The sequence below is a fragment of the Tauraco erythrolophus genome, chromosome 6, assembly GCF_009769465.1.
Source record: "Tauraco erythrolophus isolate bTauEry1 chromosome 6, bTauEry1.pri, whole genome shotgun sequence".
In the NCBI taxonomy this organism is placed as follows: domain Eukaryota; kingdom Metazoa; phylum Chordata; class Aves; order Musophagiformes; family Musophagidae; genus Tauraco; species Tauraco erythrolophus.
In genome coordinates, this window is record NC_141470.1 from 27,817,486 (window position 1) to 27,835,172 (window position 17,687).

The 17,687-nt window shown below is 65.1% G+C and overlaps 3 protein-coding genes across 3 annotated transcripts; all 3 read left to right on the plus strand.

Annotated features, from left to right (window-relative positions):
- The first annotated feature begins 571 nt into the window (after positions 1 to 571).
- CABP2 (calcium binding protein 2) lies at positions 572 to 2,557 on the plus strand. The gene is given in 11 exon segments (XM_086613280.1): positions 572 to 683; positions 686 to 824; positions 1,030 to 1,108; positions 1,159 to 1,247; positions 1,355 to 1,520; positions 1,690 to 1,720; positions 1,873 to 1,968; positions 1,971 to 2,009; positions 2,107 to 2,216; positions 2,310 to 2,457; positions 2,532 to 2,557. Coding segments are annotated over 11 exon segments (1,035 nt in total).
- A 1,529-nt stretch (positions 2,558 to 4,086) lies between these two features.
- On the plus strand, positions 4,087 to 4,819 carry CDK2AP2 (cyclin dependent kinase 2 associated protein 2). Its single transcript, XM_086613307.1, has 4 exons — positions 4,087 to 4,177; positions 4,270 to 4,370; positions 4,451 to 4,583; positions 4,702 to 4,819. Exons 1-4 carry the CDS (start codon positions 4,087 to 4,089, stop codon positions 4,767 to 4,769), a joined length of 393 nt encoding a protein of 130 aa, XP_086469433.1. The 3' UTR covers positions 4,770 to 4,819.
- An 879-nt stretch (positions 4,820 to 5,698) lies between these two features.
- Positions 5,699 to 16,211, plus strand: PITPNM1 (phosphatidylinositol transfer protein membrane associated 1). Its single transcript, XM_086613254.1, is given in 27 exon segments — positions 5,699 to 5,776; positions 6,364 to 6,578; positions 6,658 to 6,779; positions 9,452 to 9,474; positions 9,476 to 9,674; positions 9,794 to 9,967; positions 9,970 to 10,107; positions 10,348 to 10,443; positions 10,577 to 10,684; positions 10,781 to 10,842; positions 10,921 to 11,165; positions 11,442 to 11,472; positions 11,474 to 11,632; positions 11,754 to 11,861; positions 11,981 to 12,138; positions 12,412 to 12,578; positions 12,926 to 13,096; positions 13,303 to 13,452; positions 13,536 to 13,684; positions 13,764 to 13,874; positions 14,099 to 14,215; positions 14,431 to 14,579; positions 14,679 to 14,828; positions 15,209 to 15,392; positions 15,696 to 15,829; positions 15,925 to 16,015; positions 16,017 to 16,211. Coding segments are annotated over 27 exon segments (3,684 nt in total).
- The last annotated feature ends 1,476 nt before the right edge of the window (positions 16,212 to 17,687 follow it).

The following is a 17,687-nucleotide window of genomic DNA, read 5'->3' on the forward strand; positions in this document are numbered from 1 at the left end:
CGTCACCTTCAGGCGCCCCCGCAGCGTCGCGCCGGCGGTGGCGTCACGCCCCAGGCGTGGCGCGGCGGTGACGCAGTCGAGCGGGGCCGCAGCTCGGGGCGTGGTCAGACGGCGGGGGCGTGGTCAGACGATGAAAGGGCGTGGCTGAGGGCGTGGCCATTCAGGAGAGGGCGTGGCCATGCTGGCGCCGCGCCAGCGCTGACACGTGCCCCCGTGCCCGGGCTTGGGTCGGGTTTTCGGCGGATGAAACCGGAGGCCCCCCGCACCCCCCCCGGCACCCCCCGGGGCGCCCCGCTCCCACCCCCCCAGCGCCCCGCGGGGGCTGCACCGCGCTGCTCCCCTCTGCTCCAGCCGGGCCCCTCTTCGAGTATGGCAGGTCCCCCTCTCCCCTGGCCGCTCCCCTCGTTTGGGGCCATGTTCCCCGCGGCTGGCGGTGGCCTCGTCCCAGTGAGGGAGCGGGGCTGGGGGGAGCGCCGGGCCCGGGGGATCCGGTTTCCCTCCTGCCTGGCCCCGGGGGTAGAGAGCGGGAGCAGGGGCCAGTGGTGAGCAGTGGGACGGGGTGGCAGGCAGCATGTTCTTCCTCTTCCGCGGGCCCCAGCGGCGGGGTACTGGCAGCCCTGCACCCCCCGCCTGCCAGGGCACCTCCCGCCCCAACGGCCCTGGCAAGCGGGGCAGCCACGTCTCTGCCCAGCCCCACGGCTCAGGAGGAAGGGGGGCCTCAGCACCACGAGCACCCTGGGGAGCCGGGGGCAGCCCAGCCAAGGTGGCACATCCCCCACGGAGTGTCGGTGGGCCACCAAGGAGCTGGGGCCCCAGCGACCCCCCACTTTGGGCAGGTAACCAGCAGCGGGGGAGGAAAGCCGGGTTACGGCAGGGCTGGCAGGCACCAGGGGGCCTAAGTGCCCCCGTGGGGAGGCTGGGGCGCTGGGGAACAGCTGGGCAGCTCCCCACATCTGGAGCAGAGCGGCCGGAGCGGGAATAATCCGGGGGATTATGTGTTGTGCGCGGGCGCGGCGCCCCCCCCGCCTGCCCTGCATATCCTCAGATATTCCATAAAACCTCAAATCCTCGCGCAGCCACGGCTGCTATCACACTCCCTCCGGCCCTGGCCCCGGCTCGCCCCAGCGGGGCGACAGCCCCCAGGACTGCGCCAGCCAGCCCCCTGGGGCCAGGCATGCCCTGCGGTGTGGGGGCAGCCCCCAGCCATGGGCAACTGCACCAAGACCCCTGAGCGGAGGCTCTCCAAGGTAAGGCTGGCCTGTGCCCGCCCAGGGGGCAGGAGGAGCATGGGGGGTTCATTGGCTCAGTTCCCCCGCCCGCCTCCGCCCGCCTCTGACGCCCGCTCTGCCCGCAGGATGGGAAGCCGCGCTCCAGCACCCCAGCCCCCAGGACTGGGGACCCTGAGGAGGCGTCAGAGGCGGCACAGTCTCCCCCGCTGCAGAACTACTCGGTGCTGCAGGGGCTGGTGGGGCCGGCCTGCATCTTCCTGCGGCAGAGCATCGCCATCACCCAGCTGGTACGCACCCACCCCCTCCCTGCGCACCACGCGCACGCACCGCACTGGGCACTGGGCTTCTGGCTGCACCTTGCAGCCGCCTGTGAGCCAGCGGAGAATTTAGGGCAGGATCCCTGGGAGGATCCGTGGGAGAAGGACCCCTCCTTCGGCTCTTCCCACTTTCTCCTTCCCAGGACCGAGAGCTGCGGCCCGAAGAGATCGAAGGTAAGGTGCTGCCCTCTGCGGGGCTGGGGTGGGGGGTCTTTGCCCTGGTTGGGAGCTCTCTCAGCTGCAGTAGGCGATGGGGTGGGTAGGAGCAGGTGGTGGGGGTGGGCAGCGGTGCCTGCGTGCCAGCAGTGATGCCACGCTGCCCTCAGAGCTGAAGCAGGCCTTCCGGGAGTTCGACAAGGACCACGATGGGTACATCAGCTACAAGGACCTGGGCGAGTGCATGCGGACCATGGGCTACATGCCACTGAGATGGAGCTCATCGAGCTGTCCAGCAGATCAGTAGGTGGTGGGGCACGGGGACCCCCTCTGCCCCGCAGCAGCCAGACTTGCCCCTGGTGACCCCTGGCCTCCACCCCGGTGACACCCCCCTTCTGCCACAGCTGGGGGAAAGGTGGATTTTGATGATTTTGTGGAGCTGATGGGCCCCAAGATGCTGGCAGAGACGGCGGACATGATTGGGATCAAAGAGCTGCGCGACGCCTTCCGCGTAGTGATGGGACGGGGGGACAGCCTGGGCATGGACAGGCTGGCAGGCTGCCAGCACGCCAAGGGCAGCCATTACCGATGGGTGCTTGCCGTGCAGTTTGACACCAACGGGGACGGGCAGATCAGCATGGCAGAGCTGCGGGAGGCCATGCGCAAGCTGCTGGGGCAGCAGCTCAACGACCGGGAGGTGGACCGAGATCCTCAAGGATGTGGATCTCAACGGGATGGTCTGGTGGACTTCGAAGGTAGGGCCAGGGAGGGGGGCTGGGAATATCCTGGGAATATTGGGGATGTTCTGTGTGTATTCTCCTGCTGGCAGAGTTTGTGCGGATGATGTCGCGCTGAGGGCGTGCGTGCCAACATGGGACCCGAGCCCCTGCTGTGCCTTACGAAGAGGAAGGGGCCACGGAGGAGACGCCCAGGTCTGGTTGCTGCAGCTGGGGCCGTGCTGGCGCAGCATGGCGCCCAAGCCCGAGGCGAGGCCCTCGCTTCTTCAGTGCCGGAGGCGCTCAGACTCGCCCTCGGCCGTGTGCCTGCCCGGCCGCCAAGGTCTGACCACGGCATGGGGCGCCAGGGCTGATGCCGGGCCCCTTTTGTGGCACAGAACTTGGCTGGGCTTCGGCTGCTCTTGCCCTGATCTCTGCTCTTTGCTGCTCCGCACCCCAAAGCGTCCCCATTCCCACCCTGACCTCACCCCACCTGCTGTTCCCTGAAACTTGAAACGAGCCGTCCCCTCTTCCTCCAGCTGTGCCCCAGCCCTGCTGGCTCATCCCTCCAGCCTTCATTTGGACCCCCATATCCACCGCTGAGCCCCTCGCGTTGACCCACACTGTGATTTAGGGCTGACCCTACGGCGTAACTTGCAGCCTGTCTCCTGTTACTGCAGTTTGAGCTCAGACCTACCCCAGACTGCTCTGTCGGGCGCCGCGCGGGTGAGGCATCCCTCTGCTTTTGGGGGCAGGCTCCCCGCCCTGAACACGGTTTGGGGTAATTTTTGCACCTCTGAGTTATGGAAATCCTCTCTTCCGGGTTATGTTCCCCACCTAGGGGAAAGTCTGAAGAAATTTGTGAATTTTTTCAATCTTGCCCTTTTGAAATTAAAAACTCTCTCTGTATACAGACTTTTGTTTGTCCTTACGTTGAGTTTAAACGGAATTCACTGGCGACCCTTGCCTCCGCGGTTGTCCCCCACCACGCGGTACCCTCACGGGTGCAGCTACCGCCATGTCCGCCCCTGCGCCGCGCCGCTCCGGGCCGGGAGCTGCGGACCCCCGGCAGGCCGCCCCGCAGGGAGCCGGCACCCCGGCACCCCCTCACCTGCGCAGGACCGAGGCCGCGGGGGTGACACAGGGTTCCCCCGGCGCCGCGGTTCTCCTCAGCGGCACGACCTGCACGGCGCGGGGAGGCCGCCAGGGCCCGGTGGCGCCGCCTGGGCCGGTACCGGGGGTCGCGGCGGCGGAGCCCCCCTCACTCCCTCCCCGCCGCCCCCTGAGGGGATGAGGAGGCGGCGGCGGTCTCGCGGGGGTGGAGAAAGGGGCGGAGCCGACGCCGCGTGTCTCCACAGTGACCGGAGCGGGGTGGGGAGGTGCGCGGCGGCGCGATGACGTTGGCGTGGCGGCGCGCGCAGGCGTCATCAGGGCGAGCGGTGGTGCCGGCGGGGGGAGGCCGGGTCAGGCCAGGCCGCGGCGGGCCCTGCGCAGCGGTACCGAGTCGGAGCCGCCGCGCTCCGCTTTCCCCGGGTCAGGTCGGGTTTGCGGGGCTGAGCTGAGGAGCGGCGGGCGGCGGCGGTTACAACCGGCGGGGCGAGCGCGGGGGGCCGCCCACCGACCCCCGCCGCGCTCCAGGGATCGGGGAGCGGCGGGCGGCCGTCGGGGATGTCCTACAAGCCCATCGCTCCTGCCCCCGCTACCCCCGGAGCCGCCAGCGCCAGCCCCGCCCCGCCGGGGCCCGGGGCGCCGCCCGCCGGTGAGAGCAGCCCCCGGTAACCGCGGGGGAAGGGGGGGTACCGGAGAAGGGTGGGGCGGGGTGCAGCCGGTAAAACGCTCCCTTTCCCGCAGCCACGAGTGTCCCGTCGCCCTCCGGCTCCGTCCCCGGCGCCGCCGCCCCTTTCCGGCCCCTCTTCAATGACTTCGGGCCGCCGTCCATGGGCTACGTGCAGGTGAGGCGCGGGGAGGCGGCGGCGGGCGGCGGGGCCGGGGGTGGGGGCGGCCCTCAGCCCCTCCGCCTTCCGCCCCGCAGGCGATGAAGCCCCCCGGGGCTCAGGGCTCGCAGAGCACCTACACCGACCTGCTCTCCGTCATCGAGGAGATGGGGAAGGAGATCCGGCCCACCTACGCCGGCAGCAAGAGCGCCATGGAGCGGCTGAAGCGGGGTAGGGACGGGAGGGACACCGGCCGGCCCCGGTCCTGCGTGTCCGGGGGTCCCGTGTCCCGCGGGAGGTCGGGGCGGGGCGAGGCTGATGTGGGGTGTTCCTCTGCTTCTCCCCACAGGCATCATCCACGCCCGGGCGCTGGTCAGGGAGTGCCTGGCAGAGACAGAGCGAAACGCCCGCACGTAACGGCTGCTGTCACCCGGGACCCCCGCTCCCCCGCGTGGACCCCCGGTGTCCCTGCCCCGCTGGCGGCAGGGGGCGGGGGGGGAGGGGCGCCGTGCTGCCCGTGACCCCCCCCCCCCCCTCCCCCGGCGCTCTCTGCTGTCTTTATAAATGCCTGTTTTTATAAATAAAGGACATGGTTGGGACTTTGTCTCGGGCTGCGTCCCTGTAGCAGGCGAGTGGTGGGTGCCGAGCTGGCTGTGGGGTCCCGCTGGTGATGGGGAGGACACGGGGGAGCGCTGCGGGGGGCGGTGTCGGTGCCCCGGGGGCTGCCACCGGTGAGAGGAGTACCCGGAAAGGGCCAGGATGGGAAGCGTTTGGAGCTGGGCCGGGTGAGGAGTTTCTGGAACCGTGCCCCAGGCCGACAGGTGTGGGAATGTGCAAAACCCTCTTTAACACTAAAAAAAGGGCTTTTTTTTTTTTTTTTTTTAAAATAAACGTACTGTTTTTCCAAGTCCGGCGGTGGCGGCGCCTCTGCCCGCAGGGTGATCCTGGGGCCGGGGGTGGGGGTGGGGCGGCGGGGCCGGTGCCGGCACACGCGGAATGCCCGTGCAGCGGCGCTCGCCTCTTTCCCGTCTCTGACGTCATGCCCCCCTACCTACGTCACGGCTATCTTCGTGGGAACGGGCCGTGATGTCACGAGCAGAGGGGCCGTTTCGGAGCAGGGCAGGTTCGGCGGGGCCGGGGCGCGGGTCAGCGGCGGGGGCGAACTGAGCCGAAAAGAGCCGAGCGGAGCCGAAGGCGGGAGGGCGGGGCGAGCGGGCGGGGGGCGCGTTGCCATGGAGCGGGGCGGGCCCGGGAGCGGCGCAGCGGGCGCCGGGCTGAGCCGGGCCGGGCCGGGCCGGGCTGGGCTAGGCTGACGGCAGCCCCCGCAGGCGCTGCCCCCCGCCGCCATGCTCATCAAGGAGTACCACATCCTGCTGCCCATGAGCCTGGAGGAGTACCAGGTGGCTCAGCTCTACATGATCCAGGTGGGGCCGGGGGGTGCGGGGTCCTGTGGGCTGAGCATGGAGCCTAGCGGGGGGCTGCGGGGCTGAGCGTGGGGGGCGCAGGAGGCTGCGGAGTTGAGGATGGGGAGGTGAGGGGATGCAGGGGGGTGTGAGGCTGAGCGTGAGGGTGTGCACGGAGGTGTGGGGCTGAGCATAGAGCCTGGGGGAGTGCGGGGGTCTGTGGGGCTGAGCATGGCGAGCTGGGGGGATGCAGGGGCTGTGGGGCTGAGTGTAGAGAGCTGGGGAGTGCAGGGGTCTGTGGGGCTGAGCATGGAGCCTGGGGGGTGCATGGGGCTGTGGGGCTGAGCAAGGAGATTGGGGGGTGCAGGGGGCCTGAGGCTGGCCCCAAACGTTCAGCAAGGTGCAGGAGTGTCACTGAGGTTTGGGTGGGTTGAGGACACAGAGCTGAGCAGGGGGTCCTGGGAGTAGGTGTGAGGCTGGGGAGTGTAAGCACATGGGGACTGGCAGGAGGGTACAGGAGCCCTAGGGCCTGTGAGGTGCCAGACCTTAGGGGCGTGTGGGTCTCGGGGTTAGGGGGTGCTGTGCTCACCCAGCGGCTCTCCCCGCAGAAGAAGAGCCGGGAGGAGTCGAGCGGCGAGGGCAGTGGTGTGGAGATCCTGGCCAACCGGCCCTACAGCGACGGCCCCGGTGGCAGCGGCCAGTACACCCACAAGATCTACCACGTGGGCTCCCACATTCCTAGCTGGTTTCGGGCGTTGCTCCCCAAGGCTGCTCTGCAGGTGGAAGAGGAGTCCTGGAACGCCTACCCCTACACCCGCACCAGGTGGGGCCCGGTGGGCTATGGGGTGGGCTGTAGGACTGGCCGTGCTGCGGGCTCAGCCCTGTCCCCACGCGTCCCCCAGGTACACCTGCCCCTTCGTTGAGAAGTTCTCCATCGAGATCGAGACGTACTACCGGCCGGACTCGGGCCAGCAGACTAATGTTTTCAACCTGAGCGCGGCTGAGAAGAGGCAGAGGATTTTGGGTGTGTACAGCTGCTGCGAGGCTGGCTCGGGGTACCAGGCAGGACCCAATGCCGCCGGGGTTCCCACGTGATGCTCCTTGGGCTGGGTGCGTGGGTGTGCCACGGCGTCTGCGACGTGCTTGGCTTTGCTCTTCGTGCTGGCCCTCACGTTTTGGGGACGGTGATGGGGGGACCCTGGCAAGGGAAGGTGTCTGCACCCTGAACTCCCTGCCCTGAGCTCCCTACCCGCATCCTTGGCAGTGCCACTAAACTAGGGTCTGCATTAAAGATGTTTTGGGGGGCAATTTTGTCCTCTGCCTTCTTCCCTTGCCTGTATATTTGTTTGCAGCCCTCCCCTCCCTGGTGCCAGCCTGCTCCCTTCTCCTTCCATGTCTCAGCCCCTTGTCCCACGTCATCTGGCATGGCTTTGCCTTTCTGGCCCCTCTCTAGGTGTATGTGGGAACCTGCACCATGCTCCTGCAGGGCATTTCGGATCAGTTAGAGCTGGGAGAGCTGGAAAAGCATGTCCTCATTTTTCCCACCTCCTGCTTCCCAGGGCTTCGCTCCAGATCGCTCTCCAGGTCCGAGCCCCTCCGCAGCTTGCTGAGGGGACCAGCGGGCAGAGCCAGGAGCCTGGGGTGGGATTCCTCCCTCACTGGCGGGTTTGGCCCCAGTGGCTGCAGCCTCCCTTTCCCGGCGGTGTTGATCTGGTCGTTTTAGGCACCGGAGTGCAGAGCGTGACGTGCTGCCTCTTAAAATGGAGGCCTAAATAGGCACTTGGAGGAAATGATTCATCTGACCTATTTCTCTCATTGGCCTCTTGCGGCACTGGGGATGTCCGGCCAGGATGGCGGCGGCTCGGGCTGGGGGAGACAAATTCTGTCCCCTGTTACCACCGAGCAACAACCGGGGCCAAGTGGATAGCTGGCAGGGCACGGCCCCATGCCCGCTGCCCTACCTGATTTCCCCCCCGCCTCCTGTCCTGTGGGCTTTCCGCAGGGCACGCTGCAGCTCGGGGGCTGCTACCTACCAAGTGGAGGGGGGCCGGGGAGCAACCAGCCCTGACAGGGACCCCGCTGGGGTTTTCTTTACCAGCTCTTGCCCTCATCCCAGTGCCTCGTAGCACAGACAGATTTAAACCTCCATCTCATGTTTCAAAGGGCAGCAGAGCAAGCGCGTGGTCTGGGCTGTCGGGGTGAGCTGCAGGGATAACTGCACCCTCACCAGTTTTCACGCAGTGGTAAAAGCAAACAGACCTGCTGGTCGTCACGTGAGTGATGGTGCCGGGAGGTGCTCGGGGCTGGCAGGTCGTTTCCCAGCTCCTCGCCGCTGACCACAGTGTGCCACTGACCACAGCATGCCACCATCTGAGCTGCTCGGCTGGCCTGCTGGGCGCTGATTTAAGGGCTTGTGTTGGCCTTGCTGTGTGTCAGCCTGGGGCTGGGCCGTGGCGGTTATGTTGGCACAGGGCATCCCTGGGTTCTGTGGCACCGTTGCAGAGGTGCTTTACCCTTTGCATAGGGATAACTGAGTGGGGGACACACAGGGCTGTGCTTTGGGCAGGGAGATGTGGCCCCCCCCACAGCCCTGCACCAACTCTGGGATGTCCTCTCGGCCTCTCTTGCCATGGTTTAGGTGCTGCGGGCTGCTTTCCCACCCTGTGGTGCGTTTCGCAGGCCGCGGAGGTTTGGAGGGGTTGCAAAATTTTGTGTTTCAGCTACCCACCACCCTGCTCCAGAGCCTGCCCTGCAACTGGCCCTTGCTTCTGAGTCTTAAAAGTCCTCTTTTTCCCCTTTTTTTGGGCCCAGGCTGGAGGAAGAGGCCAGCAGGCACCTCAGGGTGCAAATAAATGCAGGATCTGGCACAGGCTGGGGATGGGCTGGAGGGGGCTGTCTGGGGACAGCTCTGCAGGGAGGTACTGGGACCGCCCCCCAGCACCTCTCTAGACTAGACTGGAGGGAGCTGACCTGGAGATGGGGCCAAAGCAGTCAAACTGCAGGAGACTTTGTGCAGGATTGGGCCCAAATGGACCTCCGAGATCTGCTGGATCATGTTTTCCTAGGTGCTGTCCGTAAGCATACACCATCCAGTTTCTGGGAGGCCACCGCTTTTTTGGGGAGACAGGGACATTGCCATTGCACCCCCCGGCTTGATGATGGCTCCTCCTGGGTCATGTGGTTGTTTTGCTGTGTCTGTGCCTCGTTACTGGGGTACCCTCGGGTCTGGAGAGGGGGCAGCTGGTGGGGCTCACTGCCGCACTGAGCTGCTCCATCCAGCTTGTCCTCAGCACCAGCCCCCACATCCCGCGGGGTCGCCGAGGCTGCTCTTCCAGCTGCCAAATCTCCCAGCTAATGCGCGTATGTGTGTCAGACCCAGCTCTTCGCACGCCTCGCCGCCTCCATGCCTCCCCCCGCGGCCCCCGGTGCCTCTCGCAGCCATGCTGCACCGTGGGGCGCTGGATCAGGCCCCTACGCAGGGACGGGACATGTTTGGGTGCACCCAAGGGTGCCTTTAATGTTATAGCCACAGGATAGAGAATGTTTGCTATCAGCGCACAGCTTGTGGGGATAATTTGATGGGTGCCTCCTCCAATTTTGTGTGTTTTTTCCCGCTTTTCCACCCAACGGTGGCTCCCGCCGCCCATGGCCCCTTGCCAAGCACTGCGGAGTGACCAGTGCTGTTCCCGCCCGCAGACACCATTGATATCGTGCGTGACCCCCATCTCCCCTGGGGAATACAAGCCTGAGGAGGACCCCAAGCTCTACCACTCGGCCAAGACGGGCCGGGGGCCACTGGGGGACGACTGGCTGGAGGCGGCGGCTGGGGGACCCCTGATGTGCGCCTACAAGCTCTGCAAGGTGGAGTTTCGCTACTGGGGGATGCAGTCCAAAATTGAGCAGTTCATCCACGATGTGGGTGAGTGTGAGCGGCAGCGGTAACCGGCAACCTTGGCATTGCTGGAGGGGGTAGAAGGCAGGTTCAGGGAGCGTGGGGGCCATCCCAGGCTCGCTCCCCCCTCGCTGTCCCCGTGGCAGGTTTGCGGAAGGTGATGCTGCGTGCCCATCGCCAGGCTTGGTGCTGGCAGGACGAGTGGACGGACCTGACAATGGAGGACATCCGGCAGCTGGAGGAGGAGACGGCGCGGATGCTGGCGCAGAAGATGGCCAAGTGCAGCGAGGCCGAGGAACCCCCTGCCGCCGGACCCAGCCCGAGGGGCGACCGGAGCCAGGGGGTGCCAGTGGGCAGGAGAGGGTCGAGGTGCAGGGAGTGACCGATGCCTCCCCTGACGATAGCTTTGCCAAGCAGTGGTCCACCTCTTCCCGGTCCTCCTACTCTTCCCAGCATGGAGGTGAGGGACCAGGTCCTGCGTGGGTTGCAATGGGGACCCTCAACCCCGCTGCCTCTCCATGAGAGATGTGTCGGGGGACCCTCTCTTCCTTGGCCTGAGTATCCTGGAGGGGTCTGGGTGCCCAGGGGTGGCCCTGGGTCTCCCTGGAGGACTCTGGATGGAGGAACAAGGGTGACCTATGGGGCAGGAGCAGGGTGTCGCTGCAGGGGGGCTCTGGGTGCTGACCCTGTGCTGTGGCAGGGGGGGTGTCTCCTCAGAGCCTATCCGAGTGGCGGATGCAGAACATCGCCCGTGACTCTGAGAACAGCTCTGAGGAGGAGTTTTTCGATGCCCATGGTATGGTGGTGCAGCCCCGTGGTTCAGCGTTTTGGTGGTGGGGGACCAGGCACTGGCTCAGGGTGGGCTGGATGCACCCGGCGGGGGGTCCCTTGTGGACTCCCCACCCATGGCTCCCTCCCTGCCACTGCAGAGGACCTGTCTGACAGCGACGAGGTCTTTGCAAAAGAGATGACGAAGTGGAGCTCCAATGACTTCTTGGACACGCTGGAGCGGCCAGCAGAGCTGGATGAGGCGCTGGGTGAGCCCTGGCCCCAGAGCTGGCATGGGTGTCGCAGGACAGGGCTGAGCACCACCTGGACACCCAGTTGGGCTCACTGGGGCCGTGTGCTTGCAGGGGATGGAGCCAGCACTGTCAAGGTGGATGGTGAAGGATTAGGGGCGTCTGGCTTCCCTGAGGTGTGTTCCCTGCGCGTCCTCTTCCTCAGACTGGACCCCCTGGCACGGGTGCCGATGGCAGCAGTCTCCTTCCTGCAGGGCATCTCGGTGGAGAACGCAGCACAGTCGTGCCGGATCCACGCCCTCTTCCTCATCCTCCACAGCGGCAACATCCTGGACCAGGGAGCGGGCGAGCCAGGCTCCAAGCAGGCAGATGTGCAGACGCTGGCGGCCACCTTTGATGCTGTCACCCGCGTCCACTTCCCTGAGGCGCTGGGGCACGTGGCGTTGCGCCTGGTGCCCTGTCCGTCCATCTGCGCTGCTGCCTACGCCCTCGTCTCCAAGTATGGATGGCGGCACAGTATGTCAGGGCCAGTACCGTGCTGCGGGGAGAGGAAAGGGTTGTCCCCCTGGAAAACCACCCCAGGGCTGCAGGAGGGGACCAGGGAGGTAGTGGCCTTGGAGAGACTTTCCTTCCTCCTGGTATGGCATGCAGGGCAAGGGATGGGATGGGGTGAGGATAACTCCGGGTGCAGCATCCTGGGGTCGTGTGGTGGGATGGGGACATGGTGGCAGCCCCATTCACTGCCTCCCCCAACCCCAGCTTGTGTCCCTCTCAGGCTCAGCCCCTACAGCCATGACAGGGACAGCCCTGTCCAGCAGCCAGGACCATATCCCGCTGGCTGCCCTCCCGCTGCTGGCCACCTCCTCGGGGAGCTACCAGCATGCCGTGGGTGCCATCATCGCCCGCGCCAACCAGGTGTACAGTGCCTTCCTCCATTCCGGGGAGGGAGCTGGTTTCTGTGGCCAGGTGAGAGGGGATTTGGAGGGGAAGCTTCACTTGACTCAGCCGGTGACCATGATCACCATGTGCAGAGGGCTCCGGGGCTCTGTCCTTGCCTGCCCTCAGCACGGTTGTGTGACGTCTGCAGGTGGTGCTGCTGGGGGACTGCGTGGGCGGCATCCTGGGCTTTGACGCGCTCTGCCAGAGCCGGGTGGGCTCAGGAGGCAGCCGCAACAGCAGCCGCCGCGGCAGCCTGGTGAGTGCTGGCACCCGACCGCGGTCGGGAGGGTGTGGGAAGGGGGTTTGCCAGGGTTGGTCGAGGGTGCTGGTGGTGGCTAAGCAGGGGCTGGGCACTTGCTGCCTTTCACCCCACAGAGCATGGAGCCCATCTCCCCCGAGCTGTGTGGCAGCAGAGACCCACTGGCCGATGGGGCGGACAGAGCAGCAGGATCAGGCCAAGCCAGCCCCGAGCCGGGGGCACAACTGCCTTGCCGGGAGCAGGAGGATGACCACCATCACAGCTCCTCATGCAGGTGAGAGCAAGGCGGATGGTGGTGTGGCCCCATGGGAGTCCTGCTCATCTCCCGACTAATTTTTGTGCTTTATGGAAAGAGAAAGTTTCCTGTCTGCACCAGCCTGGGAAGGAATGGTGTGTGGGAGCAGCCTGTCCAGGGTTGTCTTGCTGGAGCTTCCCTGCTTCCAGCAGCTCCTCCGGGCTAACAAGGCTCTGCTGCAGCTTCGCCCCCGGGCTGGTGAGAGTGGGACGATGCCATCCATCCTCATGCCCACTGGCTCCGCTGTCCCAGCTTACAGGCCAGTGAGGCCCCGCTGGAGGCAGAGGCACCACGGAGAGGTGATGGCGCAGAGGGTGCTGGCACCCGCCTGGACTTTAAGGTATCCAGCTTCTTCCTCTTTGGTTCCCCGCTGGGGCTGGTGCTCGCGCTGCGCAAGACCGTCATGCCCGCTCTGGATGGTGAGGACCCCCGGCAGCCGCGGTGCCAGCCCTGACTACCCCCGGGACCTCCCCAAAGAGCCCTGCTTGAGTTTGAGCCCTTTGCACACCCAGCCCTGCCTGTATGAATGTCAGTGTTGGTGTGTGCCCCAGTGTCCCTGCCCTGCTCTGTGTCAGCCCCAGCCTGTCCCCCAGCTGTCCCTGTTGTCCCCAGTTTGCCTTCCCAGCCTTTCCTCTTGCTGGATCCTGCTTCTCCACGCCAGGTGCTGAGCTCCCACCTGCGCTGCCCCGTGCCCACCAGCCCTTGTGCCCTGTCCCAGTCCCCACTGTGCGGGCCAGGCAGCCTTGACTCCCTCTCTCTGCTGCAGTTGCCCAACTGCGTCCTGCCTGCGAGCAGATCTATAACCTCTTCCACGCCGCCGACCCCTGCGCCTCTCGCCTGGAGCCCCTCTTGGCCAAGGCCTTCCATGCCATCCCGCCACTCAGCGTGCCTCGCTACCAGAAGTACCCACTGGGTGATGGCACCTCCTCCCTGCTGGGTGAGCGATCCCTTGCTGGGATGGTCCTAGCCACTCTGGGGTGTGTCGGGAGCTCCAGTATCCTGCCAGGGTACCCAGAGCACATGGGGTGGGGGCAAAGGAACATGGAAGCCCTGGCCGCCCCTTTGGGGCTCTGCTGGAGTGGGAGTTCCAGGGCAGTTGGTGGCCCCATGGGGCTCTGGGTGGTCTCACTCATCTCTCCACAGCGGAGGCTCTGCAGACGCACTCTGCCCTGTTCCTGCCTGACGTGGACGTGGCCGCCCCCGCTACCCCCACTGGCAGCTTTGGGGGCTTCTGGAGAGGCAGTGAGCTGGGGGAGCCCCCCACTCCCGCCAGCACCAGTGAAGTCGTCAAGAGTAAGTGCCGTCCCTGCTTGTCCCATCCCACGCCAGCCCCTTGGGGTGCACCGGGGACGAGTTCATTCCAGCTCTCCCCGCAGTCCTGGAGCGCTGGTGGGGACCAAAGCGCATCGACTACTCGCTGTACTGCCCTGATGCCCTGACCGCCTTCCCCACCATCACCCTGCCCCACCTCTTCCATGCCAGCTACTGGGAGTCCTCTGATGTGGTGCCTTCATTCCTGCGCCAGGTATGGCAGGCACGGAAAGGTGGGTAGCACGGCTCGCCAGGGCTGGTGAAGGCTGAGCCGGGGCTGTGCCGCTCGGCAGGTGATGGAGAAGGAGGGGCCGCAGCCGGTGGAGAGCGAGGAGACCTCTGTCTACAGCCCTGCTATTCCCCGGGAGAAGTGGCAGCGCAAGCGCACCCAAGTCAAGATCCGGGTACGTGCCTTGCCACCGGTGGGACCCCGAAACTTTGCCAGGGCATCCTGCAAAAGCAGACCCCCAGCTGTGGGGCCATTCAGCTGGGAGGGTTTGCTCCCATCTGCTTGGAGGATGCCAGGACGATCCCGCAGCCCGGCAAGGTCCCTGTGCTGCCTCTGGGGCTCCCTCAGGTGCCACCCACAGCCCCGGTGCAGGCTGCTGAGCCCCCCATGTCCCCGCAGAATGTGACGGCCAACCACCGGGCCAGCGACGTGATTGTGTGCGAGGGCAAAGCGCAGGTCCTCAGCGGGCGCTTCATGTACGGACCCCTAGACGTGGTGACGCTCACTGGGGAGAAGGTACCGCTGGGCTCGCGGGTGCCAACAGGACCCCATCAAACAGGGTGCAGATGTCCAGGAGGTGGCATGGGGCTGGTGTCACCCATGTCAGGGGAAGGGATGTGTTGAACAGGACCCTATGTAGGATGGTGGGAAAGGGTCGAAAGGACTTACAGGTTGGGGATGCAGCAGGATCTGGAGGTTTGGTCTGTGCTCAGCCCTTTTCCCCCTTGCAGGTGGACATCTACATCATGACGCAGCCGTTGTCAGGGAAGTGGCTGTACTATGGCACCGAGGTGACGAGCGGCAGCGGGCGCCTGACCTTCACTGTCCCTCCAGACAAGGCTCTGGCCATCGGCATCTACCCCGTGCGCATGGTGGTCAGGTGAGGCGCAGGTGCACGCTGCCATCTTGATTCCTCCTCCAGCCCTTTCGGCAGAGGTGCAGCCGAGCGATGCTGAGCCTCCCTGTTCCCCTGTCCCAGGGGAGACCACAGCTATGCCGAGGCGTACCTGACGGTGGTGGCCCGGGGCACTGAGTCGGTCGTGTTCAGCATCGACGGCTCCTTCACTGCCAGTGTCTCCATCATGGGTAGTGACCCCAAAGTGCGGGCCGGCGCTGTCGACGTTGTACGGTAGGTGGCCTTCAAATAAGGGAGGATGATCTCCCCCTCCTTTTCACGGTGTGGTGACAACCCTATTTTGGTAGCGGGGGCATCGAAGCAAGCTGCCTGCCCCAGGACGAGCTGAGGGATCTCCTGCCGCCCCCTCATCCAGAGGATTTTCATAGAATGTCTATGCTGGTGCAGAAAAGCAGTCTGCACCTAGTTTTGTCCTGAAGCCTGCTGTGACACCCCACAGCTCCGCTGCGCCTTCAGCCTTGATAAAATCCCTGGGAGGAGGAAGGTTTTGGAGGCAGCACCTGTTCATTATGTGTTGGGAGATACTTGGTGGCTTCCCACCAAGAGAACTGTCCCTGTGTGGGCTCCTGGCACCAGCACATATTCCCTTCTAGGCACTGGCAGGACTCAGGCTACATGATCATCTATGTGACGGGACGCCCTGACATGCAGAAGCACCGTGTGGTGGCCTGGCTCTCCCAGCACAACTTCCCCCATGGTGCCGTCTCCTTCTGCGACGGCCTCACCCACGACCCCCTGCGCCAAAAAGCTGCCTTCCTCCAGAGCCTGCGCACCGAGGTGGGGACGGGGACGCTGGTGGTTGGGGCACATGGGCAGTGGTGGGTAGCACAGGCTGTGCTGCAGCCCTTGCGCCTCTGTCCTGGGGGGGTCAGCGGAGCTGCGGACAGAGATGCTTGGAGCCGAACCATGCTGCCATGGCAGAGATGGCACCAGGCCCTTGCTCAGGGGGACAGAGGGGCAGCTCCCAGCCCGTGGGTGTTGCAACCATCCCTTGTAAAAAGAGGGTGTCCCAGTCCCCTGGGGATGGCTGTCCCCGTGGGAAGGGTCGCTCCCTGCCCTAACCCTCCTGTCTGTGGGCAGGCAGAGATCACCATTGTCGCCGGCTATGGCTCCACCAAGGACATCTCCGTCTACAGCTCACTGGGGCTCGCACCAGCACACATCTACATCGTGGGCCGCGCCGTCAAGAAGTTCCACAACCAGTGCCAGGTATGGTGGTGGAGCTGGCGTTGGGCTGGGGCTCCAGGGGACAATTGCTGACCCCACCGGGGGTGATGGGAGCGTGTGATGGCTGGGGCCGCTGGCTAAGGCTGTCCGTGCGTCCTGCGTTCCTGTCTGAGGGCTACGTAGCCCACTTGGCCCAGCTGGAGACAGCAGCCCTGGCCCACTCCCCCAAGGGACCCCCCACGGCCCATGCTGGGCAAAGGTACCTACGGCTGCCCGGCGCCTGTCGACTTCCTACGCAAGCAGAGTCAGCTCCTGCGGTCGCGGGGCTCCAGCCAGGTGGAGCGGGATGGGGGGCCGCCACCGGCACCCTCCGGCCTGCCCCGGGCCAAGCCCCGCAGTGTCAGCCTCAAGCTGGAGGGTGAGGAGTGAGGTTGGCTCCACCACTGACCCCCCTCCACTGCAGCCTTTGTTTCCCAGCCAGGAGCACCTGGGGCTGGAGTCTGCTGTGGGCCCTGAGCCCACAGGAAGGAGACGAGGGTGCTGGGTCCCCTGAGACCAAGGAGCCCTGGGAGATGGCATGCCAAGACCCCCGCTGAGGGCCAGAGCCATCACCTTGGGGCTGAGCCACTCTGGGTTCCCCCTGCTGCCCCCCAGCTCTGCCTCCACCCTGTCTCCCCCGGGTCCTTTGGGGCTGCAGAGCTGCTGCTGAGGAGTGCCCAGGGTGGGCATTCACCCCCTGGGGACCTGATGTGCTGCCTCCCGGGGTCACCTGTCCCAGGGCAGTGTTGGGGGGGCCATGGCTACGTCCCAGGGCAAGCGGCACCTCCCTGCTCCCCACCTATTTATTTCCGTTCGGTGTCACCAGCCACGGGGCAGGGGAAGGGCCGGGATTCAAAAGTGGTTTCTCTGTTCTCTTCGTTTTGTTGCGGTGTGAAATAAAGCAATGTAAAGATGAGGTGCCAGTGCCCGCATGTCTGCTCTGTACCAGCTGGCCATGGGAGATGGCACTGGGGCTTCCCCACCACCACCCAGCAAAGCCCTGGCCCCGCAGGAGTCTCAGACCCAGGAACATGGTGTCACGCAGGAAGGTGGGCTTGGGGAACAGCAGTTGGGTCATGAGTGGTTTAGGACATGTCATGGTGGGGTAAGAAAGACTCTGTCTCTGCTGGAAAATGCAGCTTGGGGTGTCTGTGGGCTGCCCCCTGGTACACGCTGATGCTGACATCAAGCCGTACATCACCTGAACGGCTAAACCTTTTCATAGAATCATAGAATGGTTTGGGTTGGAAGGGACCTTCAAGATCATCTAGTTCCAACCCCCCTGCCATGGGCAAGGACACCTTCCCCTAGACCAGGTTGCTCAAAGCCTCATCCAGCCTGACCTTGAACACTTCCAGGGTGTTTCCGCAAGAGAAACGAGATGGAGGGACGGTGGGGGCAGGAGGAGGAACGCTGCTGGCTTCAGCGAGCAGAGCATGGCTGGGGCAGCTAGGACTGGGCCCAGGGTGAGGGCCAGGGGGTTTGAGTTGCTGCAGGGGTGTGGGCTCAGCTTTGAGCTCCTGCAACGTGGGGCCGGGCCGGGCACACACTGACATGGCAGCTACGTGCGTTAGAGCTGCTCTTACACTGTGAGCGCAGGATGGCATGTGCTGGAGAGTTGTCTTGGCTCTACACCTTAGAATAGTCATTTAGCAGCTGTAACACATTCCACATGGAGTGCTCACTGCTGCAAGGGCTCAGTTTTTTAGCGAGTTTATAAGGCCTCAGGGCCAGGGCTTGCCAGGCTCCTTCCCCCGACCTGTCCCTCACCTGCCTACAACTTTGTTTTATCTCATTTACCTATAACAGCCATTTTTCTAAGTGACCAGGTGCCTGTGACTAGTTTTACTTTTGTTTATCTTGGCA